The sequence below is a fragment of the Phyllobates terribilis genome, unplaced genomic scaffold (assembly GCF_046119375.1).
Source record: "Phyllobates terribilis strain yellow unplaced genomic scaffold, ASM4611937v1 Scaffold_5__5_contigs__length_657084704, whole genome shotgun sequence".
Lineage (NCBI taxonomy): Eukaryota > Metazoa > Chordata > Amphibia > Anura > Dendrobatidae > Phyllobates > Phyllobates terribilis.
This window is the reverse complement of record NW_027362765.1, coordinates 170,397,533-170,423,386: the sequence shown is the minus strand read 5'-3', so window position 1 is coordinate 170,423,386 and position 25,854 is coordinate 170,397,533. Positions and strand designations below refer to the sequence as shown.

General features: G+C 45.2%; 1 protein-coding gene across 1 annotated transcript in view; it reads left to right on the top strand.

The window, feature by feature from the left end:
* The window catches only part of PPP1R1B (protein phosphatase 1 regulatory inhibitor subunit 1B), a 72,807-nt gene that overhangs the window by 26,568 nt on the left and 20,385 nt on the right, over positions 1-25,854 (top strand). The window contains exons 2-4 of the mRNA XM_073681113.1: positions 5,339-5,399; positions 6,489-6,511; positions 12,152-12,227. Of these exons, the coding sequence (XP_073537214.1) occupies positions 5,339-5,399; positions 6,489-6,511; positions 12,152-12,227 (160 nt within the window). The remainder of the gene's footprint in view (positions 1-5,338; positions 5,400-6,488; positions 6,512-12,151; positions 12,228-25,854) is intronic.

The window sequence follows — 25,854 nt, the reverse complement described above, 5'->3', positions numbered from 1 at the left end:
GATCAGACAAAACGGGTAAACAAGCTGGGTCAGTAACAGGAAACTGGAGACTAAACTGCAACAGAACGTAAGTTCAGGCAAGATGTGGAGGAAGTAGCTGCCTAATATAGCCCCAGCTGGCAGGGGATAGGCCAGGGAAGGAAAACTCTGCAGGACACAGAGGGTTAAATACCTACAGAGTCTGGCCGCACCTCCCTATAGCCATATGGAGACAGCAGGAAGATGTAGCAGTGCTGGGAGTGCTGTAAGATTCAACTCAGCGAGACGGCCTGACACGGTGAGCAGAGCAGCGAACGCAGTGAGTAGGACTTCAACCACATACCGTATGAGTCACCAACATGACAGTTCCCCCCTTACGCCCCCTTCTTTTTTTGGCCAGACCGGCCGAGTAACCTTTCAAGAATGGTAGGGGCGCAGATGTTCTTAGCAGGCTCCCGAGATCTCATCTCAGGGCCAAAGCACTTCCAATCAACCAAATAGAAGGTCCTCCCCCGAATCGTCTTAGAATCCAGAATATCCTTTACTTCAAAAACATCCAAAGGACCCTCACGAGCAAATGTAGAGGCAGAAGAATAGATTTCAGAGAAATGATTGAGGACCACCAGTTTCAGAAGCAAGACGTGGAAAGAATTCAGAATCCGTAGGACGTTCACCAGGAGCTGAAGACTGTAAGTCACTGGTTTAACCTGTCTGAGGATTTGGATTGGACCAAGGTACCGAGGGGCAAACTTGTAAGAAAGCACCTTCAGGAAAATATTCCCGGAAAATAATCAGACTTTATCTCCAGGTAGATAATGAGGTGGCAAACTTCTCTTCTTGTCTGCATGAGACTTCATCCGAGACACAGCCTTAAGGAGAATGGACCGAGTTTGCAGCCATATCTGGAAGAATTTCCCATATGAGCAATAAAGTGCTGGTACCCCAGAGGAAGCAGACATAGGAGAGGGCACTTGCAGATGCTGGGAGTATACAATGAAAAATGGAGATGCTCTAGAAGACTCCCCTATGTAGTTGTTTTAGGAAAACTCATGGAAGTAACTGCACCCAATCATCCTGATGGACAGAGATAAAGTGGCGTAGGTAGTTCTCGAGAACCTGGTTGACCTGTTCCACTTGCTCATTGGTCTGAGGATGCTACATGAAGGAGAAATCCAGCTAAACTTTCAGCAGCTTGAAAAGAGCTTTCCAAACTTTAGATGTGAACTGATCCCCATGATCAGAGACAATAAATTGTCTATAGCATTTAGCAAACTCATGAATCGCTGGATGGTATGCAAGCCTTGGCGACGAGGCCAAGGAAGAGCAGCAGAAATCTTCTCAGGATGCATTTCGAGACCCTGTCTGGAAACAATGTAGCGAAGGAAAAGCAAGGAGAATTTTTTGAAGACATATTTAGACGACTTGGCAAAAAAATTGTTCTTTGTAGACGCTGCAGATCCTTACGGACGTACCTTCTGTAGGTAAATAGGCTATGAGAGAAAATCAGGATGTCATCCAAATACATGACCACGGAAACATAGAGGAGGTCCCGGAAGATGTCGTTAACAAATTCCTGAAACACGGCGGGTGCGTTGCTCAGACCAAAGGGCATGACGAGATACTCCTAGCTACTATCACTGGTATTCAAGGCCGTGCTGGGAGTGCTGCAAGAGGCAACTCAGCAAGACAGCCTGTCACGGGGAGGAGCAGAGCGGCGAACGCAATTAGTAGGACGGCGCCCACTAATCGTGCGAGTCACCGGCGTGACAGTTTTCTATCTGAATCCACTCTTCCATGGCTTTTGTAATGTCAGAGCTTCAATCAAGGAAGAAGAGGATGGACATACAGTACAGACCAAAAGTTTGGACGCACCTTCTCATTTAAAGATTTTTCTGTATTTTCTTGACTATGAAAATTGTACATTCACACTGAAGGCATCAAAACTATGAATTAACACATGTGGAATTATATACTTAACAAAAAAGTGTGAAACAACTGAAAATATGTCTTATATTTAAAGTTCTTCAAAGTAGCCACCTTTTGCTTTGATGACAGCTTTGCACACTCTTGGCATTCTCTTGATGAGCTTCAAGAGGTAGTCACTGGAAATGGTTTTCACTTCACAGGTGTGCCCTGTCAGGTTTAATAAGTGGGATTTCTTGCCTTATAAATGGGGTTGGGACCATCAGTTGTGTTGTGCAGAAGTCTGGTGGATACACAGCTGATAGTCCTACTGAATAGACTGTTAGAATTTGTATTATGACAAGAAAAAAGCAGCTAAGTAAAGAAAAACGAGTGGCCATCATTACTTTAAGAAATGAAGGTCAGTCAGTCCGAAAAATTGGGAAAACTTTGAAAGTGTCCCCAAGTGCAGTTGCAAAAACCATCAAGAGCTACAAAGAAACTGGCTCACATGAGGACCGCCCCAGGAAAGTAAGACCAAGAGTCACCTCTGCTTCTGAGGATAAGTTTATCCGAGTCACCAGCCTCAGAAATTGCAGGTTAACAGCAGCTCAGATTAGAGACCAGGTCAATGCCACACAGAGTTCTAGCAGCAGACACATCTCTAGAACAACTATTAAGAGGAGACTTTGTGCAGCAGGCCTTCATGGTAAAATAGCTGCTAGGAAACCACTGCTAAGGACAGGCAACAAGCAGAAAAGACTTGTTTGGGCTAAAGAACACAAGGAATGGACATTAGACCAGTGGAAATCTGTACTTTGGTCTGATGAGTCCAAATTTGAGATCTTTGGTTCCAACCACCGTGTCTTTGTGCGACGCAGAAAAGTTGAACGGATGGACTCTACATGCCTGGTTCCCACCGTGAAGCATGGAGTAGGAGGTGTGATGGTGTGGGGGTGCTTTGCTGGTGACACTGTTGGGGATTTATTCAAAATTGAAGGCATACTGAACCAGCATGGCTACTACAGCATCTTGCAGCGGCATGCTGTTCCATCTGGTTTGCGTTTAGTTGGACCATCATTTATTTTTCAACAGGACAATGACCCCAAACACACCTCCAGGCTGTGTAAGGGCTATTTGACCAAGAAGGAGAGTGATGGGGTGCTACACCAGCTGACCTGGCCTTCACAGTCACCAGACCTGAACCCAATCGAGATGGTTTGGGGTGAGCTGGACCGCAGAGTGAAGGCAAAAGGGCCAACAAGTGCTAAGCATCTCTGGGAACTCCTTCAAGATTGTTGGAAGACCATTTCCGGTGACTGCCACTTGAAGCTCATCAAGAGAATGGCAAGAGTGTGCAAAGCAGTCATCAAAGCAAAAGGTGGCTACTTTGAAGAACCTAGAATATAAGACATATTTTCAGTTGTTTCACACTTTTTTGTTAACTATATAATTCCACATGTGTTAATTCATAGTTTTGATGCCTTCAGTGTGAATGTACAATTTTCATAGTCATGAAAATACAGAAAAATCTTTAAATGAGAAGGTGTGTCCAAACTTTTGGTCTGTACTGTAGATGGAAAACAAGTAGGAGTGAAGGTATAATAAACTTTTTAGCCACGCCAAAAGTGCCTGTGCTCGGTTTGAACAGTTATTTTATGATGATAGAGTCCCTATAAAGGCATTAACTGCTTTGGACAATAAGCTGATCACAACGATCATCTATATTATGAGTGGGAAGCCAGCAAAAAAAAAAAATCCTTTTTAAATCAATGGGCTGTATATGAAATGCAAGGACTTGCCAGGTCCTCCATAGGAAGAGGGATGTAGCATTAGGGCCGGCTGTCAGTCAGTGCCGGGTGCGCAGTTACGCCCACCACTCTCTCTATGCACAGAGCTGTGACTGAAACCATGCCGGTGCCACCTTTGGGACTGAAACAGCGAGGCTGCTAGGAGGAATAAAGATCATTTCCTCCTGGCAGCGGGTCTCTCAGTGTCTGCACCGCACGGTGTCCGAACGGTATTAACCTGCAGATTAACCCCATATCTGCAATTAATAGCGTTATTTTACATGACAGGTTGCCTTAAAATACTAGAGGAGCAAAATCTCAGTGACAGTGAGTGTAGGAGAAATATTTGACTACATATAGCCACTTTTGTTTTCTTATAGGTAATTTTTCAACCACAAAATGAGATTAGGACATAGATATAGATGTGGATACATTTTCCAGTTTATCGAATGTCATATTTCCATGACATTACTGTGATTCAGTCTTTAAATGTCACTTCGCTGATTAATCTAAAATTATCTGAGCAATATTTGCATTGTAAGCATTGGCTCCATCGCGCCTATCACTATACATATATTGGAGGAGTTGTGAGCCTGTTTGAATTGTCGCGTTCTTATTAAACGCTGCTGTTTGTTTTGATCCGCTTCAGTATGTACTTTCCTGTCATTATGTAGATGGCTCTGGTTGAGTGTATCTGTAATTAGGAACATGCAAGCATATAATAAGAAGGACAAGACTGCGCTTTGTGCCATACTAAAAGGCCCACTGTTTCCTTCCATACTAAGGTTAATGTATAATGTGTTCAGTTATATAATGAAAAAAAGAAACTAGAAAAAAAAGGAGCACCCTTTTTCCAGAGACTGCGCTCTTTTGTTCAATGTTTATGTCAGGTAATGCAGCTCAGCTCCTTCTAACTCCAATCCCTCACAGACACATTTCTGCTTGTTACCCATTACATCAATGTCAGATCATTGGGGTCTGACACTTGGCACCCCCACAGATCAGCTAGTTTCAGCTCCACAGAAAATACTATCTGTATCTACATTATTTACCCAATGAGACAAGGAATAAGTACTATCTGTGCCTAGATTATACACAAGCAAAAAGTGAGAGGCAGTATTTTATATGTTTTATCATTTATAAGGGGAGACATGACAGTAGTAATATTTTGTTAGGATTCCTGCAGATGTCAGTGCAAATAAGTCCGATCTGGGACTGCAATGCACGGACTGGCCAAGGATCTCCCGACCCGAGTGTGACAGGCTCGTAGAAATACACACTCGCTGTCACACTCGGGAGAGGAGAACCACGGTCAGTCCATGCATTGCAGTCCCAGATCGGATTGATTTGCACAGATGTCATGAGCCCTTAGCAGAGCAGTATATTAGATACCTACATTGTGTACAGGGAGAAACAAGGAGGTAGTACTACCTGTTCCTACATTATATATAGGTAGGGAAGTAGAGGCAGGACTATTTGTGCCTACATCATTTACAGGGAGAGACAAGAGAGACATTACTGCCATTTTGTGAGCTTTATGTCTCTACAAGGTGACTACAACGATTACCTTTTTGTCATTTTGTCTGTAACCTGTTCCTGTGCAGTCACCCCACAGGCAACAACACAGTGATAAGCTTTTTTTTTTGCTATATTTTTTCTCTCTCTAGATCAGGAGGCGCAGACCTACTCCTGCCACCCTCTTCCGTGTATCTGATCCACAGTCTCCAGGTAAGTCCTGCAGATCCAGTTTTTAGAAGAGCCATGATAATGGATAATGGACCCGTGAGGTTTATACGTTTTTTGGACAGCATCACACAGCATGTCACACCATTCTGGCCATCAGTACGATACTTCTAGCAGATGTTTTATTAGGACACAACCTTTTTTAAAAAAAAATCACCTGTAAGTTAATATAATGTATATGGCCAATTTTAGTGGAGATAACAGCTTACAATGCTATACAAGAAGTACTACTCACCTCCCTGATTATTGGGCTCCAATGTCTTCTGATTGGCTCCAGTGATCACCTTTTGTATGTGGATGCTGCAGACAATCACTTTCTGGAACAGTGACATGTCAACACCACTGTGGTCATCCTTGCAGTGAGTGATTGGCTGTAGGGGTCACATGAGGTGTCGAGAAGACATCACTGGTACCAGGTGAACAGAGACTTGCAGGGGACCAAAGGGCTCTTTTTGTTATTTTAAAGCATTGTAAGCTGTTTGCAAAAACATTTTCTGGGGTTAAGTAATCTTTCTCTGCCTGCAGTTATTTTTCTGCTGCCTCCTTGCCGCTTATGTACTCTTAAAGGGGTTGTCCTGTCTTAAACTATAAGTCACTCTATGTGACTGCAGACATGTGATTCCTAACATTGAACGCACACAGCGCTCTGTGAGGATTCTGCAGTGTCGGAGCCAGAAGCGATATGCATACTCCCGGCCACATTCCAACTAGAGGCCGAAAACAGTCGTTCCCGGGGCGGACACCAGAGAATCCTCACAGCGTCACTTAGAATGATGGCAGACTTGTAATTTAAGACCAGACAACCCATTTAAAATACATTGTATACCCTTTACTGACTACTCAGTATGACTATCTGAACATTAAATTATTCCCCAGTGATTAGATCCATATCAGATTAAAGGACTGTTTCTGAATGTAAACCTTTTATCTGATAATATTCAATAAAAACTGTACCTGGACCTAAAACATTTTATATACTATAAATAAATGGAGTTGTAATTTTTCTTTCTACGTCATTCATAACATCACAACCATTCATTTTTCTGTCTTTTGTTGCTTCTTTTTACCTTACAGATGATGACCCCACATTATATCAGGTATATATCACTTCATTATTATCACTTCCATAGTTTCATAGCGTATATAAATGCTGGTGAGGGTTCTGACATCATACCGTCGCTTAGGCAAATGGGAAATTAGCAGGGGTCTTCCTCCACCATTTCCCTGGACTAACCGTAGAAAAGAGTTTATGAAATTGAGGCCACATTCACACGTTCAGTATTTGGTCAGTATCACCACTTCTGCATTTATCACCCACTCCTGGTTTTGGCTTACAAATACTGAAGTAAAAAACTCACCAAATACTGAATGTGTGAATGTGACCTAAAGAAAATTGTCAACTGTTTTTTCCCCAAAAACGGCTCCTCTCCTATAGATGGACCGTGTCTGACACTGCAAATCCGCCACATGTACAGTACAGACCAAAAGTTTGGACACACCTTCTCATTTAAAGATTATTCTGTATTTTCATGACTATGAAAATTGTACATTCACACTGAAGGCATCAAAACTATGAATTAACACATATGGAATTATATACTTAACAAAAAAGTGTGAAACAACTGAAAATATGTCTTATATTCTAGGTTCTTCAAAGTAGCCACCTTTTGCTTTGATGACTGCTTTGCACACTCTTGGCATTCTCTTAATGAGCTTCAAGAGGTAGTCACCGGAAATGGTCTTCCAACAATCTTGAAGGAGTTCCCAGAGATGCTTAGCACTTGTTGGCCCTCTTGCCTTCACTCTGCGGTCCAGCTCACCCCAAACCATCTCGATTGGGTTCAGGTCTGGTGACTGTGGAGGCCAGGTCATCCGGCGTAGCACCCCATCACTCTCCCTCTTGGTCAAATAGCCCTTACACAGCCTGGAGGTGTGTTTGCGGTCATTGTCCTGTTGAAAACTAAATGATGGTCCAACTAAACGCGAACCGGATGGAATAGCATGCCACTGCAAGATGCTGTGGTAGCCATGCTGGTTCAGTATGCCTTCAATTTTCAATAAATCCCCAACAGTGTCACCAGCAAAGCAACCACACACCATCACACCTCCTCCTCCATGCTTCACGGTGGGAACCAGGCATGTAGAGTCCATCCGTTCACCTTTTCTGCGTCACACAAAGACACGGTGGTTTGAACCAAAGATCTCAAATTTGGACTCATCAGACCAAAGCACAGATTTCCACTGGTCTAATGTCCATTCCTTGTGTTCTTTAGCCCAAGCAAGTCTCTTCTGCTTGTTGCCTGTCCTTAGCAGTGGTTTCCTAGCAGCTATTTTACCATGAAGGCCTGCTGCACAAAGTCTCCTCTTAACAGTTGTTGTAGAGATGTAAATGCTGCTAGAACTCTGTGTGGCATTGACCTGGTCTCTAATCTGAGCTGCTGTTCACCTGCGATTTCTGAGGCTGGTGACTCGGATAAACTTATCCCCAGAAGCAGAGGTGACTCTTGGTCTTCCTTTCCTGGGGCGGTCCTCATGTGAGCCAGTTTCTTTGTAGCGCTTTATGGTTTTTGCAACTGCACTTGGGGACACTTTCAAAGTTTGCCCAATTTTTCAAACTGACTGACCTTCATTTCTTAAAGTAATGATGGCCACTCGTTTTTATTTACTTAGCTGCTTTTTTCTTGCCATAATACAAATTCTAACAGTCTATTCAGTAGGACTATCAGCTGTGTATCCACCTGACTTCTGCACAACACAACCCAATTTATAAGGCAAGAAATCCCACTTATTAAACCTGACAGGGCACACCTGTGAAGTGAATACCATTGCCGGTGACTACCTCTTGAAGCTCATCAAGAGAATGCCAAGAGTGTTCAAAGCAGTCATCAAAGCAAAAGGTGGCTACTTTGAAGAACCTAGAATATAAGACATATTTTCAGTTGTTTCACACTTTTTTGTTAAGTATATAATTCCACATGTGTTAATTCATAGTTTTGATGCCTTCAGTGTGAATGTACAATTTTCAAAGTAATGAAAATACAGAAAAATCTTTAAATGAGAAGGTGTGTCCAAACTTTTGGTCTGTACTGTACTTGAACTACAATGTCAGAGATAACCCATGAACCACCCTTTAGAGACAATATATAAATGATATGAAATGTCATACTTCATGTGGCGGCCATTTTGTTCTACCCCCTCTGCATAACCATAGCTGTACAACCAGTGAATTTAGCTACAAAAATATCCTCTTTGCCGCCATCTATTTATCCGAGAGGATGTGGCAGTGACTTGGTTAAATTAAATTTGGCTTATTAAGCAACTAGACAGGTATAGCTCACCCCCCTTTCTCATAGACTGCGCTCCTGCCCTCCCTCCCCCATTTCATGGGGTGAAAATACGTAATGGAATTTGTGATGAAGGTGGGGGGGGAGATGTTGAAATTCAGAGGAGTGAACAAAAGGGTTTATTTAAAGCGTAGAACGTTCTGCTCCAAAATCACAGTAAGTATGACCTCAAAGGCAAAGCAAGGCCACCTAAGGAATGGTGTGGGGGTGGCAGTGGCTGAAGAACATCGATTGTGCACTGTGTTTTCTGAGAGTCACCTACAGATCAGACGATATGCACTGGTGAAATGTATATTCATTATTTTGCACTTTCGGAAGAGCATTTCTGCATAGTTATTTAGAGTATAAAACTGGTTTCAGATGACAGTAATACAGGGAAGTCTGTTTTATGGATGTCCCCCTCTGGTTTACTGCAATTACATAGAAAAGAAACAAATTGGGATCTAAGATTTATTCAGCATAACCACGGGGGTCCATATACTGTATGCCACCAGCATACAAATGCCAAAATACTGAGTTTTTTTGATTGTATAAAACCGCCATAAGTGATGATGCAGCCCCGATACTGGATTTATTCGGCATGACCACTGGTGTCCATGTAATGGGCAATTTTACAAATGCTTAAAGGGGTTTTCCCACAAACAAAAGTTCATTTTAATTAATAGATCTTGGAATAATAATAACTTCCACAATTGGATGTGTTTAAATAAAATGTTCCTGTGCTGAGATAATCTTATAAATGTGCCCCTGCTGTGTACTGTGTAATGGCTGTGTCTGACCGTACAGGAACATGGTCTGATCATACTACAGCTCCTGGGTAGGGGAGGAAGCAAAAGAGTATACAGACATTACAGCAGGGGGTCACAGCTGATTCTTTCTGTGAGGTAAAACATTTCCCTGCCTGTTTTTAAACAATGTTTTACTTCAAAGAAAGAATGAGCTGTGATCCCCTGCTGTAATGTCTGTATACTCTTTCGTTCCCTCCCCTGCCCAGGAGATGTGGTATGATCAGACCGTGTTCCTGTACGGTCAGACACAGCCATTACACAGTACACAGCAGGAGCCCATTTCTAAGATTATCTCAGCACAGGAACATTTTAATAAAATACATTCAATTGTGGAACTTAATATCATTCCAATATCTATTGATTAAAATGAACTTTTGTTCATGGGGAAACCCCTTTAAATGCTGCGTAATCTTGGTTGTGAGGATACAGCCCAGATACTGGTTGAATACATTAAAAGGGTGGGGGGAATTAATGCATAAAGTATAAGCTTGTTTGAAGACCAAGGTTTCAGTAGCCAACCCGTATGCCCACTACAGTTTTAATGCATTACATATGACAGTTCATGCTATGGCGGCATTGTGTTATAGAGCTACTGGCTGTATGCCATCCTTAGGTTAATACGTATGGGTCATCTGGGTCAATACAGTTCACCTCTGACATGTGTGGAGGCCAGTGAGAAGGAATGGTGGCTACAGAAGTGAGCCATCTGGAGGGGTCCAGCTGATTAGGAGAAATGTAGTAGGGACAGACAAGCCAGTTCAGTTGCAGGACTAGTATATGACCCTACATACCCTATGCTGTTTTCTTACTGCATCCACAACCCTTCCAAATAGTTAGTATAGTTCAAAAGAAACATTACAACATTCTGTAACTTCAATCCAATAACATTAGACGAATAGTTGCAGTTAACGACATTAGCAAGTGACGTACTTTACCAACAATGCACGCTATACACAGCGCCGACTGATAACCCAAGTGTATAATAGTCACATTCACCATACTTTATTGTACTTGTGCGTATTTATTAGTGGAAATATAAAATGATTGATACCTTTCCCTTTAAATCTGTGAGGCCGCTGGTGACCTTTGTCCTCCCCCTGCCTCGAGCCTTGCTCCTTTCTATCAGTCCAGCCTCTATACTGTAGGAACACCAGCAGGCTGTCTCTGAACTTCAGAAATAACAATTCCCCCTTTCACACCAGCATGGCCCACAGCGGTGGAGCACACGTATACTTGTGAGGTCAAGTTCCCAAGTGTTTGGATTTTAAAGAGGCGCAACATGACAGAAATGCTGAGCAATACTATTCATGTCAGCGGGCATGCATTACTGGAAAAATATTCGAGAAAGTGAGCGGGTCCGCAAATTATTCACAAGCTGCAAAAACATTGCATGGTGATTTAAAAGGAGATTGTAAGAAAACATTTGGATAGCAAGTGCAAAATGTTATTAAAAGCGTAAGTTCACTTTAAAAATATTAAGCCCTGTGGTTGGTTTGGTTTCAGCATGGTCATTTCATTGCTGTATAGTAGTATTAAAATACGGTAAGTGGCCAGATATGGCTGACAACCTCTTCACCTCTTCCTTAGAAATAACACGCCAGACAGTAATGGTAGACGGGGTATTGTAGTCAATCCTTTCCCTGCATTGTGCATGCCCTTGATGGACCGCCCATGTGTCAAACATGGGGGCATGAGGACCTATACAATATTGAAGATCATGTGACTAGGCCCAATTTCACAGTCTCCCCAAAATTACTGCTGAACCCTATTTAGTATACATGATTCAGTTTTACTCATTACTTTTTGGGGGTGAATCCTAGGCTTCTAGTACCACCTATACGCTGATGATACTCAGATCTACCTCTCTGCCCAGGCGTCACCTCTCTACTGTACAGAATCACAGTGTGTCTAGCAGCCATATCCTCCTTCTTCTCGTGCTTCCTAAAGCTCAGTGTGGACAAAACCAAACTCATCAGCTTTCCCCCATCTGACTGAACTCTCCTACCTGATCTACCTCTCTGCAAATCCCTTCATTGGCTCCCAATTCCCCAACAAATCCAGTTCAAACTACTAACACTGACCTACAAAGCAGTCCATAATCTGTCTCCCCAATATTTCTCCGAACTAATCTCCCAATATCTTCCCACAAGTAATCTCCGGTCATCCCAAGACCTCCTTCCTTCCTCCAAACTCGTACTTTCCCTTCAAAACTTCTACCGCGTATCCCCCATTCTCTGAATTTTTGTGTCCCAAAAGGTCTGAGTCCACCAGATTCTGAATTTTCAGACAGAACTTGAAAACCCATCTCTTCAAGAAACCTTACAGCCTGCAATGACCCTGGTGCCACCTCAACACCACCGGAGCTACTGCAATCCCCCAACCTCCTGTCTCCTCCCCATTACCCTGTAGACTGTAATCCCACAAGGGCAGGTCCTCTCCCCTCTGTACCAGTCTATCATTGTTAGTTTGTTCATTGTAATTTATATTTGTATTTTTTTATGTCTCCCCCTCCTCACATGTGCAGCACCATGGAATTAATGGTCCTCTAAAAAGAAATATTAATAATAATGTGTTTCTTGTTAACCTTCCTTTATGTTTCTCATAGAAGCTGACAGGGGATGCCCAACCACTCAAGACCAAGAGACCAAATCCATGTCCCTATATTCCTCCATCAATGAAAGGTGAGTTTCTGATGAAAAATTAACCATGTCAATGCCCCTTACATATGTTTACCCTTGAACTCCACTTTTTAAATCTAATCCGATTAATTTCTTAACAAATCTTCCTAGCAACTGGAGCTTTGTCTTTGTGATACAAAGCTCCAAATCCCCTGCATAAACATAGAGCAGTTAAAAAAAATACTAGGGGAAAGGCTTGCTGCAAACTGTTCTTAAAGGGTTATCCAGGATAAAATAAAACTACTGGAAATGTGTTAAAATAAGAATTACCTACAGTGGGTACGGAAAGTATTCAGACCCCTTTAAATTTTTCACTCATTGTTTCATTGCCGCCATTTGGTAAATTCTAAAAAGTTCATTTTTTTCTCATTAAAGTACACTCTGCACCCCATCTTGACTGAAAAAAAAAACCCTGAAATGTGGACATTTTTGCAAATTTATTAAAAAAGAAAAGCTGAAATATCACATGGTCATAAGTATTCAGACCCTTTGCTCAGTATTGAGTAGAAGCACCCTTTTGAGCTAGTACAGCCATGAGTCTTCTTGGGAATGATGCAACAAGTTTTTCACACCTGGATTTGGGGATCCTCTTCCATTCTTCCTTGCAGATCTTCTCCAGTTCCATCAGATTGGATGGTGAACGTTGGTGGACAGCCATTTTCAGGTCTCTCCAGAGATGCTCAATTGGGTTTAGGTCAGGGCTCGGCTGGGCCAGTAAAGAATGGTCACAGAGTTGTTCTGAAGCCACTCTTTTGTTATTTTAGCTGTGTGCTTAAGGTCATTGTCTTGTTGGAAGGTGAATCTTGGGCCAAGTCTGAGGTCCAGAGCACTCTGGAAGAGGTTTTCACCCAGGATATCTCTGTACTTGGTCGCATTCATGTTTCTTTCAATTGCAACCAGTCGTCCTGTCCCTGCAGCTGAAAAACACTCCCATAGCATGATGCTGCCACCACCATGTGTCACTGTTGGGATTGTATTGGGCAGGTGATGAGCAGTACCTGGTTTTCTCCACACATACCGCTTAGAATTATCACCAAAAAGTTCTATCTTCGTCTCATTAGACCAGAGAATCTTATTTCTCATAATCTGGGAGTCCTTCATGTGTTTTTGAGCAAACTCTATGGGGGCTTTCATATGTCTTGCACTGAGGAGAGGCTTCCGTCTGGCCACTCTGCCATAAAGGCCTGACTGGTGGAGGGCTGCAGTGATAGTTGACTTTGTGGAACTTTCTCCCATCTCCCTACTGGAGCTCAGCCACAGTGATCTTGGGGTTCTTCTTTACCTCTCTCACCAAGGCTCTTCTCCCACGATTGCTCAGTTTAGCTGGATGGCCAGTTCTAGGAAGACTTCTGTTGGTCCCAAACTTCTTCCATTTAAGGATTATGGAGGCCACTGTGCTCTTACGACCCTTGAGTACTGCAGAAATTCTTTTGTAACCTTGGCCAGATCTGTGCCTTGCCACAATTCTGTCTCTGAGCTCCTTGGGCAGTTTCTTTGAGCTCATGATTCTCATTTGGTCTGACATGCACTGTGAGCTGTGAAGTCTTATATAGACAGGTGTGTGCCTTTCCAAATCAAGTCCTATCACTTTAATTAAACACAGCTGGACTCCAATGAAGGAGTAGAACCATCTCAAGGAGGATCACAAGGAAATGGACATAATGTGACTTAAATATGAGTGTCTGAGCAAAGGGTCTGAATGCAAAAAATTCTACATTTCTGTTTTTTTTCAGTCAAGATGGGGTGCGGAGTGTACTTTAATGAGAAAAAAAATGAACTTTTTAGAATTTACCAAATGGCTGCAATGAAACAAAGAGTGAAAAATGTAAAGGGGTCTGAATACTTTCCGTACCCACTGTATGTAATTGCCATTGCAGCACTGCCACTCTGGTAGGCCCTGTTATTTGTTTTACAAATCTTAAACAATCCCCTTAAAATTAACTTAATAATATATACACTCATCAACATTAAAATTGCAACAACAAAAAGTAAAAGTTATATAATTATGGAAATGACAGGATCTATACACAGGTTAATGATATGCAAATTCTGAAAAAATGAAAACTAAATTTTCAAAACATCTCAATTTATTCAAGTATGAGCACGACACACAGAAATAGCAGTGCTTACACTTCTTTGCTGCTATCAATAAGGTTATTAATGGTTCTCTGAGGAATGTTCTGCCACACTTATGTGCATTTGGGCACACAAATCATCAAGATCCGCTGCTGGCAACTCCCTTTGCAATTGCCGGAGATGCTGTAGGCCATGGTAGCACATTTAGGCCATGCAGGCTGCTCACAGTAACACCAGGAACATGTGATCTGGTGTTGTCGTGTAAAAAAATAGTTCCTTGCACACTTAGGAGAAATGGCCGTACCACTGGTTATACAACCAGATAAATGGAACGCTGAGCTGTTAGTGCACCTGGAATGAAGCTTAGCAGGATCCGGCTACTGTATATTATGCGATTCCTTAAGGCGTTGCCCATGAGGTCCCCAGACCAATCTCTGACTAGCGTTGCATCCAAGAAAAAAACGGGACTCATTGCTGAAGAGGACAGACCTCCATTCCTGCCTCCATAACCATCTTGCTCTGCACCATGACAGCCTTTGAGTGTAGTGGTGTGAGGTCAAGGAAACACCAATAGCTGATGTCTGGCTCATAGCCCAATGTCGAGCAAACAGCTTTTGATGGTTTTTGCAGATACTGTTAGATGCCTTAGATTTAATATTTGATATCCAGTTTAATCTGCAGTACAGAATGGTACAGTCATAGAATCAGTGGTATGGCCATTACTCCGGTGTTCCAGAATACGTTTTTCAACATGACAATGCCAAGTCACATTTTCCTTGTGCTACTGTGAGCCGTCTGCATAGTCTAAACGTGTATCCATGGCTGCAGCGTTTCCGGATTTGTCTCCCATCGAGAACATCTGGGACGTCAGTGATTGGCAATTACAAAGGGAGCCGCCAGCAGCGAATCTTGATGATTTGAGTGCCCAAGCGCATGCAATGTGGCAGAACATTCATCAGACACCCATTAATAAACCTCATTTATAGCAGCCAAGGTGTGTAAGTGCGGAATTTCCGATTGATATGCTCATACTCAATACTGAATAAATTGAGATGTTTGAAAATTTTGTCTCCATTTTTCCAGTATTTGCATATCATTAACATGTCTATCGATCCTGTGATTTCCATAATTACACAACTTTTCCTTCTTAGCGTTGCTTTTTCAAGGTTGAGGAATGTGATAAGCAACTCCAGGAAGCCAAGATTTGCCAAGCCTTTTAAACTCTGTATCGCAAAAATGAAGAATAATCTTCTATAAAAGAAATATATGATGATCACATTATTGTATTATAAAGATACTTTGCAATAGTGATTTTGTCTCTATATATTCAGTGTAATTGACATAATTTCCTGATGCAGAAATGGCCAAACTAATGCTATTTTCCCGAGGTTAGAATATTCTCAAGTCTGCTTGTTTCTCTGATACAAATGAAACAATTGTTGTAGATGTGATGGATACAAAGAGTGAACACATTCTGGTTCTGAAAAACACTAAATCAATGTGATTGGACAATAGCATGTAATGATGTAACATATCAAAGCTGCAGATTACATGAAAAACCGGCAACTATTCTGCCAACAGCTTTGCAGCTTTGATTCCTTTGAACTTATTTACCCAAAATACTTTAAGGATTAGCCAGTATATTACTGACTATGAAACTATACAACAAGAACCCAAAAATACTGAACCACACAGCACAGTACCCGTTCCTCATACACATTAGTTAAAAGTTGTCAGAATCCGCAGATTTCGGTGGGATCTACCAACCATATAATGTGTGAGGGGCCTTTCGACTCTTCCCTGGAGGGAAGGGTCTGGACTTTGGAATTTCTACACCTGATTCTTTTGATCAGCAGGGATATCGGAAACTCTACTGGCAGCGGCTCTCTCATAGAGAACACAAAAGCGCATGACTTATAGGAATCGTGGTTCTGTGCTCCCACCTGGGAATGGATCTGGTTTGATGCTGCTCTACTCCGGTCACAAGTGCCGCCATTGTTCTGACCCTGGAGGCAGAGCTGTTACACGTGCTGGGAAACCGTCCCAATCTTATGGAGCATGGCGAATGTCAAAGGACTAGGTTTAAATCCCGAATAACCGGGGCTAACCCAGAAAGCCTACTCCAGTCATATTAGAAACAAAAGGAACTAGGAGTACAGCTGGCTTACAAAGAAAATTTATTTATTAATCAATGTGTATATAGTACCAAATTTTAAATATCATAAGCATAGAAAAAGGGACAAAAAAGTGCAAAGTGCCTATACAAAGCCCCCAATGTGTCCCATTCATGTACAATAGAGTCAGTATGGCCTCTAAAAAGCCCACGTAGCTAGTCAGGGATAAATGTACACAGTGCTCCTACCATAATCAGATCGCACTCACCACTAAAGTAGTGACCTGAATAGATACGAAAAGGCTCTGTGGCAAAAAAGTATACTTACCACACAAACAGGCCAAGACTGAATGGGAACGCCAAGGGGGGCACAGAGTAGCACTCTGTACATTTATCCCTGACTAGCTACGTGGGTTTTTTAGCGGCCATAGTGACTATTGTACATGAATGGGACGCATTACACCTTGGTTCAATACCATAGAAACGAAGGCTGCCAATATTTCTATGTATATCCAGAAACTGGCGTAAAAAGCTTTGAAAAGTCAATAATTTGGGCGCAACTTGAGGCTGCGCTTTATGCGACTTTTGGCGTTCTCACTCCGTTTTCGCCCAGCTCCAACTAAGTGGTTGAAGTGAAGTTTGGGCAGGACAGGAGCATGAAGATCATCACTTGTCAAATTCATAATGAGCGGTGGCGTTCGCTTCGTCACAAATCTTACTCCAGCAGGGACTGGAATAGGATTTGCACTTGAATCATGAAGAGGCGTGTACTTCTTCATGAATCAGGAGCATCCGACTCCAACACATTTCATCAATCCTGGCATGAACAACGACAGACTTGATTTTCTTTTCTTTATCGTATAGGTTTTCAGAAAAGCGTTCTTTTATTTGTCTTGCTGAACAACCTACTTATATAAAGTTGTAGTGTGTACAATCAATAGCATAAATGACATAGTGTCACAGCTAATTTCTTAAAGGGATTCTGTCACATGATTCATGCTGCCCAATGTACATGCAGCATGAATCAAAGACAACTCCATTAATGCAGACATGTATGTTTTACTCTGAAACGCTATAGCATTTCACAAAAAAACAAAGTTGAAAGCACGACCCAGGATGGGATTTTTAGTATAAACCTGGGTTAGGGCAGGTGCACACAGTCGTAGATTCTCTAATCCGAGAGAATTGGGACGATTGTGCAAATGACAGCATAGTGAGATCTGATTCTTTCGGAAGAAAAAAATCAGAGTACAACTGTGACGAGAAGATGGAGAACAAGATTTCTCCATCTTCTCCATTGTGTCACATGTCATCCAACGACCGATGATTTCCAGGTTCTTATTGACTTGTATGTCTTAGTGCGATCAGAACATTGGATCAAACTCAGATATGCTGTGATATTTTCCTCAGACTGGCTCGGTCTGTGGAAAAAAATCGTACATGTGCATGGTCCCATAGAATAATATACGTCCAATGTTTTGTCAGATTGCACTTGGATGGAAAGTACGGTGGTGTGAGCAAGCCCTTAAAGGTGTTTTCCCGCAGGCAAAGTTCATTTTAATCAATAGATCTTGTAATTATAATAACTTCCACAACTGGATGTTTAACTAAAATGTTCCTGTGCTGAGATAATCTTATAAATGTGCCCCTACTGTGTACTGTGTAATGGCTGTGTCTGACCGTGCAGGAACATCGTCTGATCATACCACATCTCCTGGGTAGGGGAGGACACAATGGAGAGTATATAGACATTACAGCAGGGGATCACAGCTGATTGTTTCTTTGATGTAAAACATTGTTTAAAAACAGGCAGGGAAATGTTTTACCTCACAAAAAGAATCAGCTGTGATCCCCTGCTGTAATGTCTGTATACTCCTTTTCTTCCTCCCCTGCCCAGGAGATGTGGTATGATCAGACCATGTTCCTGTACGGTCAGACACAGCCATTACACAGTACACAGCAGGGGCACATTTATAAGATTATCTCAGCACAGGAACATTTTATTTAAACACATCCAATTGTGGAAATTATTATTATTCCAAGATCTATTGATTAAAATGTACTTTGTTTGTGGGAAAACCCCTTTAAGCATACTTGAGAAAAACCTGTATTTCATAAAGAAATAGCCCTAATGTATTAGGCAGAATATATTTTTCTTATTTTATTTCATAATCCATCTGGACTCTGTCTAACATTTTGCATTTATAAATCTTGGAGTAGTCACCTCGTCACCAGCCATACTGTGAACTATGTTTGTTCAGCAACACAAATTATGTCACAGGTTCCCTTTAATGTGAAAAGGTAATGTCCATTTGTAATGAAAATATTTTTATTTTTAGCAAAAATTCCTTCTGGGACAACCATATAATAAACTAATGTTTAAATGCTTGGGTGGATAACTACAACAGCTAGTACGGCGTATCCCAGGGGATCTAAAAGCTAATGGGGAAGTTCTGAAATCATTTTAGAATTTTCGCTGGGCAGCAGGTTTATATAGGATTTCTTGTGATGTAAAAGCCCTCTACTAGTATGTGCCTGATGATCGAGCCATAAAAGCGAGAGAATTTTATTATTCTGCTGAAATGAAAGAATCCATTGTAATCGTTATACGTCATCTATTCAAGCCAATTATTTTAATTTTAACAATGAGTTTTTGTCCTGTAGACAGAAGTAGCCCCAATGGGGCCAAAGTTCTCCCCCTTCCCCACCAGTTTGGTTATGCCCTGGTGGGAGGGGAACTTTGTATACACAGAGCATAACCCATATTTCTCGTCTATTATATGGTATGGCCAATTTATAGACAATCTCTTTATATGTAGCGGTAAAAATGAGCAATTAATCCAATATTTGAATCAAAACATTAGATCTAAAATATACAGGTTCCATACATAAAGATACAGTAAATTCTCTGGACTTAACCCTCTATGATGATCAGGATGCAGGTCACGTAAAGTCATCTAATTTTTATAAACCACCAGATAGTTCCATTCTAAGCATATCCATATCGTTAATCAATTCTATTCAAGGAAAAGCCTGTACACACAATGCAATGTCAAGAAATAGGTTATGTAAAAAAGGCGATAACAAGTGGATGCTACAAAAACATCTGTAACGGGTCTGGGAGGTGGAACCTCTGAGCTATTATACAAAGGGGCAGTCTTTGTAAGGAGGCAGGTGGCTCCCAGGGAAGGCGGGAAGGTAGACACGGCAGGTGACAAGAACAGTCTCAGGGTAGAAGGACAGAACGGACACGGCAAGTAACGGGAACAGTCTCTTGACAGGCGGGTGGTCACAGCAAGTGACAGCAGAGCCTCCAGGTAGGCTAGCAGGCAGGTAACAGGTTAGCGCTCCCAGGTAAGCGGGCAAGAGTCTCTGGACAGGCAGGTGGTCACAGCAAGTGACGGCTAAGCCTCCAGGTAGGCTAGCAGGCGGGTAGCAGGTGAGCGCTCCCAGGTGAGCGGGCAAGAGTCTCACGGCTGGCTGGCAGGTGGTCACGGCAAGTGACGGCAGAGCCTCCAGGTAGGCTAGCAGGCAGGTAGCAGGTGGGCGCTCCCAGGTGAGCGGGCAAACTGATCCATAGACAGACTGGCAGGTGCTGGTAGGCAGACTGTCGGACCGCAGGAATGCAAGCAGATAGACAGGTATCAAGCAGGAATCTGGCAGGTAACTGGCAGGTATCTGGTAACGGGACCTGAGGGCTGAAACAGAGTTGATAGGCTTTGCAACAACATTGCTCGGGCACCTCCATTTTGGAGGAGGTGCCTTATATATGGTGAGATCCTCCGGCCATTGGCCGGGGACTCCTTAGGACGGCGCGCGCGGCCCCTTTAAGAGATGGGGAGCGCGCGCCCTAAGCACAGTGGCCGGGAAGCAGCACGCGCTGCCAGCAGAGCGGGAGGAAGATGCCGGGCACGGAGCGGAGAGGTGAGGGGAACGGCGTCCCTGCCTAGCAGGAGGCAGGGACGCCGACGCTACAGTACCCCCCCCCTTTAGGCCCCCCCTTTTTTAGGCCAGAGAGAAATTTATCAAGGATGAGAGGGGCATGGATGTTCTCCCGGGGCTCCCACGTTCTCTCCTCAGGACCAAACACCTTCCAATCCACTAGAAAAAAGGACTTTCCTCTTACCCTTTTGGTGGCCAGAATGTTCTCTACCTCAAACTCGTTTTCAGCGGAAACCGGAGCAGGAGGCGTACCTGTAGACTTGGAAAAAGAGTTAAGTACCACGGGTTTGAGTAGAGATACATGGAAGGAGTTAGGAATCCGCAAGTTGGCCGGGAGTTTCAATTTATAGGCCACCGGGTTGATTTGTTTGATAACTTCCAGTGGGCCGATGAACCGAGGCCCTAACTTGTAGGAAGGAATCTTGAGCCGGACATATTTGGACGAGAGCCAGACTTTATCTCCAGGACGGAATTGTGGTGGATCCAGACGTCTTTTGTCAGCCTGTTTTTTCATCCGCTCGGATGACCGAAGAAGTGCGGATCGGGTACTCTCCCAAATGGAGGAAAATTCGCTAACGAGAGATTCCGCAGCCGGATTGTCCACCGAGGTGGAGACGGGAAACGGGATCCGAGGATGCTGACCGAAGACTACAAAAAACGGGGATTTGGTGGAAGATTCGCTCTCGTGATTATTGTAGGAAAATTCGGCCCACGGTAAAAGATCCACCCAATCGGAATGATGAGCATTAACAAAGTGCCGGAGGAAACAGGTTAAAATTTGGTTGATCCACTCTACTTGGCCATTGGACTGTGGGTGATAAGCAGAAGAAAAGTCCAAGGTGACCCCCAGCAATTTACACATGGCTCGCCAAAAGCGAGAGGTGAACTGAACCCCTCAGTCGGATACAATGTGGAGAGGAAGACCATGAAGACGGAAAACATGATGGGTAAAGTTTTTAACTCAGATGCAGACGGGAGACCCGGCAGGGGAATGAAGTGAGCCATCTTGGAAAAGCGGTCAGCGACCACCTAAATGACAGTACAACCGGCAGAGACAGGGAGGTCCGTTATAAAGTCCATAGCTATATGCTGCCACGGGGCAGCAGGTATAGGAAGAGGAAGGAGGCGGCTGGCTGGCAGGTGTTTCGGAACCTTGTTTCGGGCGCAGCACACACAGGCTGAAACAAAATCTATTGCGTCCTTGTGCAGGGTAGGCCACCAGTAATGCCGGGTAATAAGCTGGAGGGTCTTCTTCTGACCAGCGTGGCCCGCTAGCTTAGACGAGTGTCCCCAGTGTAGGACCTTCTCACGATCAGGTACTGTTACGAACGTCTTTCCGGGTGGAAGACGATTTAGATTCACGGGGGCCACCTGCATTACTCTGGCGGGGTCGATGATGTGCTTAGGCTCCTCCTCAAGATCAGAGACCAAAAAGGATCGGGACAAGGCATCAGCTTTGATGTTTTTGTCTGCCGGGCGAAAATGAAGAATGAAATCAAAGCGGGCGAAGAACAAGGACCACCGGGCTTGGCACGGGTTAAGTCTCTGGGCGCTCTGGAGGTAAGCCAAGTTCTTGTGGTCCGTGTAAATTATTACCGGGTGAAGAGCCCCCTCGAGCAGGTAACGCCACTCCTCCAGTGCCAGCTTTGTGGCCAATAATTCTCGGTCTCCTATAGAATAATTGCGCTCAGAAGAGGAGAAGAGTTTGGAGAAGAAGCCGCTGGTTACCATTCTTCCGGAAGACGACTTTTGGGTAAGTACCGCTCCGGCTCCGGAGGAGGAAGCGTCAACCTCTAGGAAGAATTGCTTGTTGCCGTCCGGACGATGCAGCACAGAAGCGGAGGAGAAAGCTTGTTTTAAGGAAAGGAAGGCCTCCTCTGCTTCGGGCGGCCATTCTCTGGGATTAGCGCCCTTACGGGTGAGCGCAGAGATAGGGGCAGTCCGGGAAGAGAAGTGCGGAATGAAGAGGCGGTAGTAGTTGGCGAAGCCCAGGAACCGCTGAATAGCCTTCAACCCCTCTGGTCGGGGCCACTTCTGGATGGCAGACAGTTTCTCAGGATCCATTCGTAGGCCGGTCTGAGAGATTATGTAGCCCAGAAACGGAAGCGAGGTCTGCTCAAAGAGGCACTTCTCATATTTAGCGTAGAGGTGGTTCTGCCTGAGCCTGAGCAGGACCTGACGAACGTCCCTCCGGTGAGTGAGAAGATCCGGAGAGAAGACCAAGATGTCATCCAGGTACACCACCACGCAGGAGTAGAGAAGGTCACGGAAGATGTCATTGACCAACTCTTGAAAGACGGCCGGAGCGTTACAGAGACCGAAGGGCATTACAAGGTATTCATAGTGGCCGTCCCGGGTGTTGAATGCCGTCATCCATTCATCCCCTGACGGATACGGACCAGGTCATACGCCCCACAGAGGTCCAGCTTGGTGAAGATTCTAGCCCCCCTCAGACGGTCAAATAATTCAGGAATGAGCGGAAGGGGGTATTTATTTTTCACTGTGATCTGGTTAAGGCCTCTATAGTCTATACAGGGACGGAGTGAGCCGTCCTTCTTTATGACGAAGAAGAAGCCTGCTCCCGCCGGGGAGGTAGATTTCCGGATAAATCCCCGGGCCAGATTCTCCTCAATATATTCAGACATGGACCGGGTCTCAGCAGCGGACAAAGGGTAAATACGCCCACGGGGAGGAGTAGCGCCGGGCATCAGGTCGATTGGGCAGTCGTATGGTCTATGAGGGGATAATGTCTCTGCTTCTCTTTTATTAAAGACGTCCGCATAAGACCAATAGGGAACCGGTAGGCCGGGTAGATTGGCTGGGGTAGGAGAAGGACGAGCAGGATGAACGGGAACTAAACAAGTCTTATGGCAGTCCTGTTCCCAGCGAAGGACTTCTCCGGTCTGCCAATCAAGCACGGGTGCATGTCTCTGGAGCCAAGGTAGGCCTAGCAAGAGGGCGTGAGAGAGTCCAGGCAGAACATGGAAGAAGATGCTCTCAGAGTGCAGCATTCCCACCTGCAGAGTTATGGATTCGGTGATGAGTTGGATGGGATGTGGTAAGAGACCCCCATCCACGGCGGCGACAGATAAGGGTACAGCCAGAGGTTTGGTGGGAATGCGGTATTTCTCTACCAGGGACTGAGAAATGAGATTTCCGGCAGCTCCAGAGTCAAGTTGAGCCAGTTCAAAATAACGGTTCTCCCCGCAGATGATAGAGACCGACAGCATCAGAGACGGAGAGGGTTTACTTTTGTCTAGGGCGACCTCTCTGAGCGATCCTAGACACAGGCGTTTCCCGACTTCTCCGGGCAGGAACGGATCCGGTGCTCCTTACTGCCACAGTAGAAGCAGCTCCCCTCGGCACGGCGTAATTCTTGACGGGTTTTGACCATCTTGGTCTGGTCGACCTGCATAGACTCGGGTGAGTGCGCCTGGGGAGTAACGGAGGAAGTGACGGGTCTCTGGAAGGTAGGGGCAAGGCGTGGAAACCTCCTCTCACGGGTGACCTCTTTGGTGCGCTCCTGGAACCGGATGTCAATCCGGGTAGCAAGTGTTATTAAGTCGTCGAGAGTGGTAGGAATGTCCCGACCGGCGAGTTCATCTTTAATACGGCCGGACAGACCCTCCCAGAAGCTGGACACCAGGGCGTCGTTATCCCAGGCAAGCTCCAAAGCAAGGGTACGGAACCGTATGGCATATTGGCCCACGGCGAGACTTCCTTGGCGGAGGCGTAGCAGAGATGAGGCGGATGAGGTCTTCCGTCCTGGTTCGTCGAAGACTTTCCGGAAAGCCGTGAGAAAGGCTGGCAGGTTGGACACCAGGGGGTCTCCTCTCTCCCATAGAAGATTTAGCCAAGCCAGCGCCTCCCCCGTGAGATGGGACATGATGAAGGCTACTTTGGCTCGGTCGGTGGAAAACTGGTGTGCCAACAGTTCGAAGTGCAGAGTGCACTGGTTAATGAAGCCCCGTGCCTGGCCGGGATCTCCGCCAAAACGAGGCGGGGTGGAGAGGCGGGGACCGGGAAGAGATGCCATGGTATTGATGGGCAGCGACGGTGCCGGGGTAGTAAGTGTGCGAATGGAGGCAGCTCCCGATGAGGTAGTCAATGTGTCCAGGCGGGAGTTAACACTACGCAGGTGACTCAGGATGGACTCCTGTTGGGACCTCTGACGGGAGAGTTCATGACATAGGTCCGAGAGCGAGGGAGCTTGGGTGCCACCGGGTTCCATGGCCCGAGCAAACTGTAACGGGTCTGGGAGGTGGAACCTCTGAGCTATTATACAAAGGGGCAGTCTTTGTAAGGAGGCAGGTGGCTCCCAGGGAAGGCGGGAAGGTAGACACGGCAGGTGACAAGAACAGTCTCAGGGTAGAAGGACAGAACGGACAAGGCAAGTAACGGGAACAGTCTCTTGACAGGCGGGTGGTCACGGCAAGTGACAGCAGAGCCTCCAGGTAGGCTAGCAGGCAGGTAACAGGTGAGCGCTCCCAGGTAAGCGGGCAAGAGTCTCTGGACAGGCAGGTGGTCACAGCAAGTGACAGCTAAGCCCCCAGGTAGGCTAGCAGGTAGGTAGCAGGTGGGTGCTCCCAGGTGAGCGGGCAAGAGTCTCTGGGCAGGCAGGTGGTCACAGCAAGTGACGGCTAAGCCTCCAGGTAGGCTAGCAGGCGGGTAGCAGGTGAGCGCTCCCAGGTGAGCGGGCAAGAGTCTCTGGACAGGCAGGTGGTCACAGCAAGTGACGGCTAAGCCTGCAGGTAGGCTAGCAGGCGGGTAGCAGGTGAGCGCTCCCAGGTGAGCGGGCAAGAGTCTCTGGACAGGCAGGTGGTCACAGCAAGTGACGGCTAAGCCTCCAGGTAGGCTAGCAGGCGGATAGCAGGTGAACGCTCCCAGGTGAGCGGGTAAGAGTCTCACGGCTGGCTGGCAGGTGGTCACGGCAAGTGACGGCAGAGCCTCCAGGTAGGCTAGCAGGCAGTTAGCAGGTGGGCGCTCCCAGGTGAGCGGGCAAACTGATCCATAGACAGACTGGCAGGTGCTGGTAGGCAGACTGTCGGACCGCAAGAATGCAAGCAGATAGACAGGTATCAGGCAGGTATCAAGCAGGAATCTGGCAGGTAACTGGCAGGTATCTGGTAACGGGACCTGAGGGCTGAAGCAGAGTTGATAGGCTTTGCAACAACATTGCTCGGGCACCTCCATTTTGGAGGAGGTGCCTTATATATGGTGATATCCTCCGGCCATTGGCCGGGGACTCCTTAGGACGGCGCGCGCGGCCCCTTTAAGAGAGGGGGAGCGCGCGCCCTAAGCACAGTGGCCGGGAAGCAGTGCGTGCTGCCAGCAGAGCGGGAGGAAGACGCCGGGCACGGAGCGGAGAGGTGAGGGGAACGGCGTCCCTGCCTAGCAGGAGGCAGGGACGCCGACGCTACAACATCCAAGATACTTAAAGATAAAACTCAGGAATCAGTACTTTTTCCAACAAATTCTTTATTTTGCACAGTCTAGAGC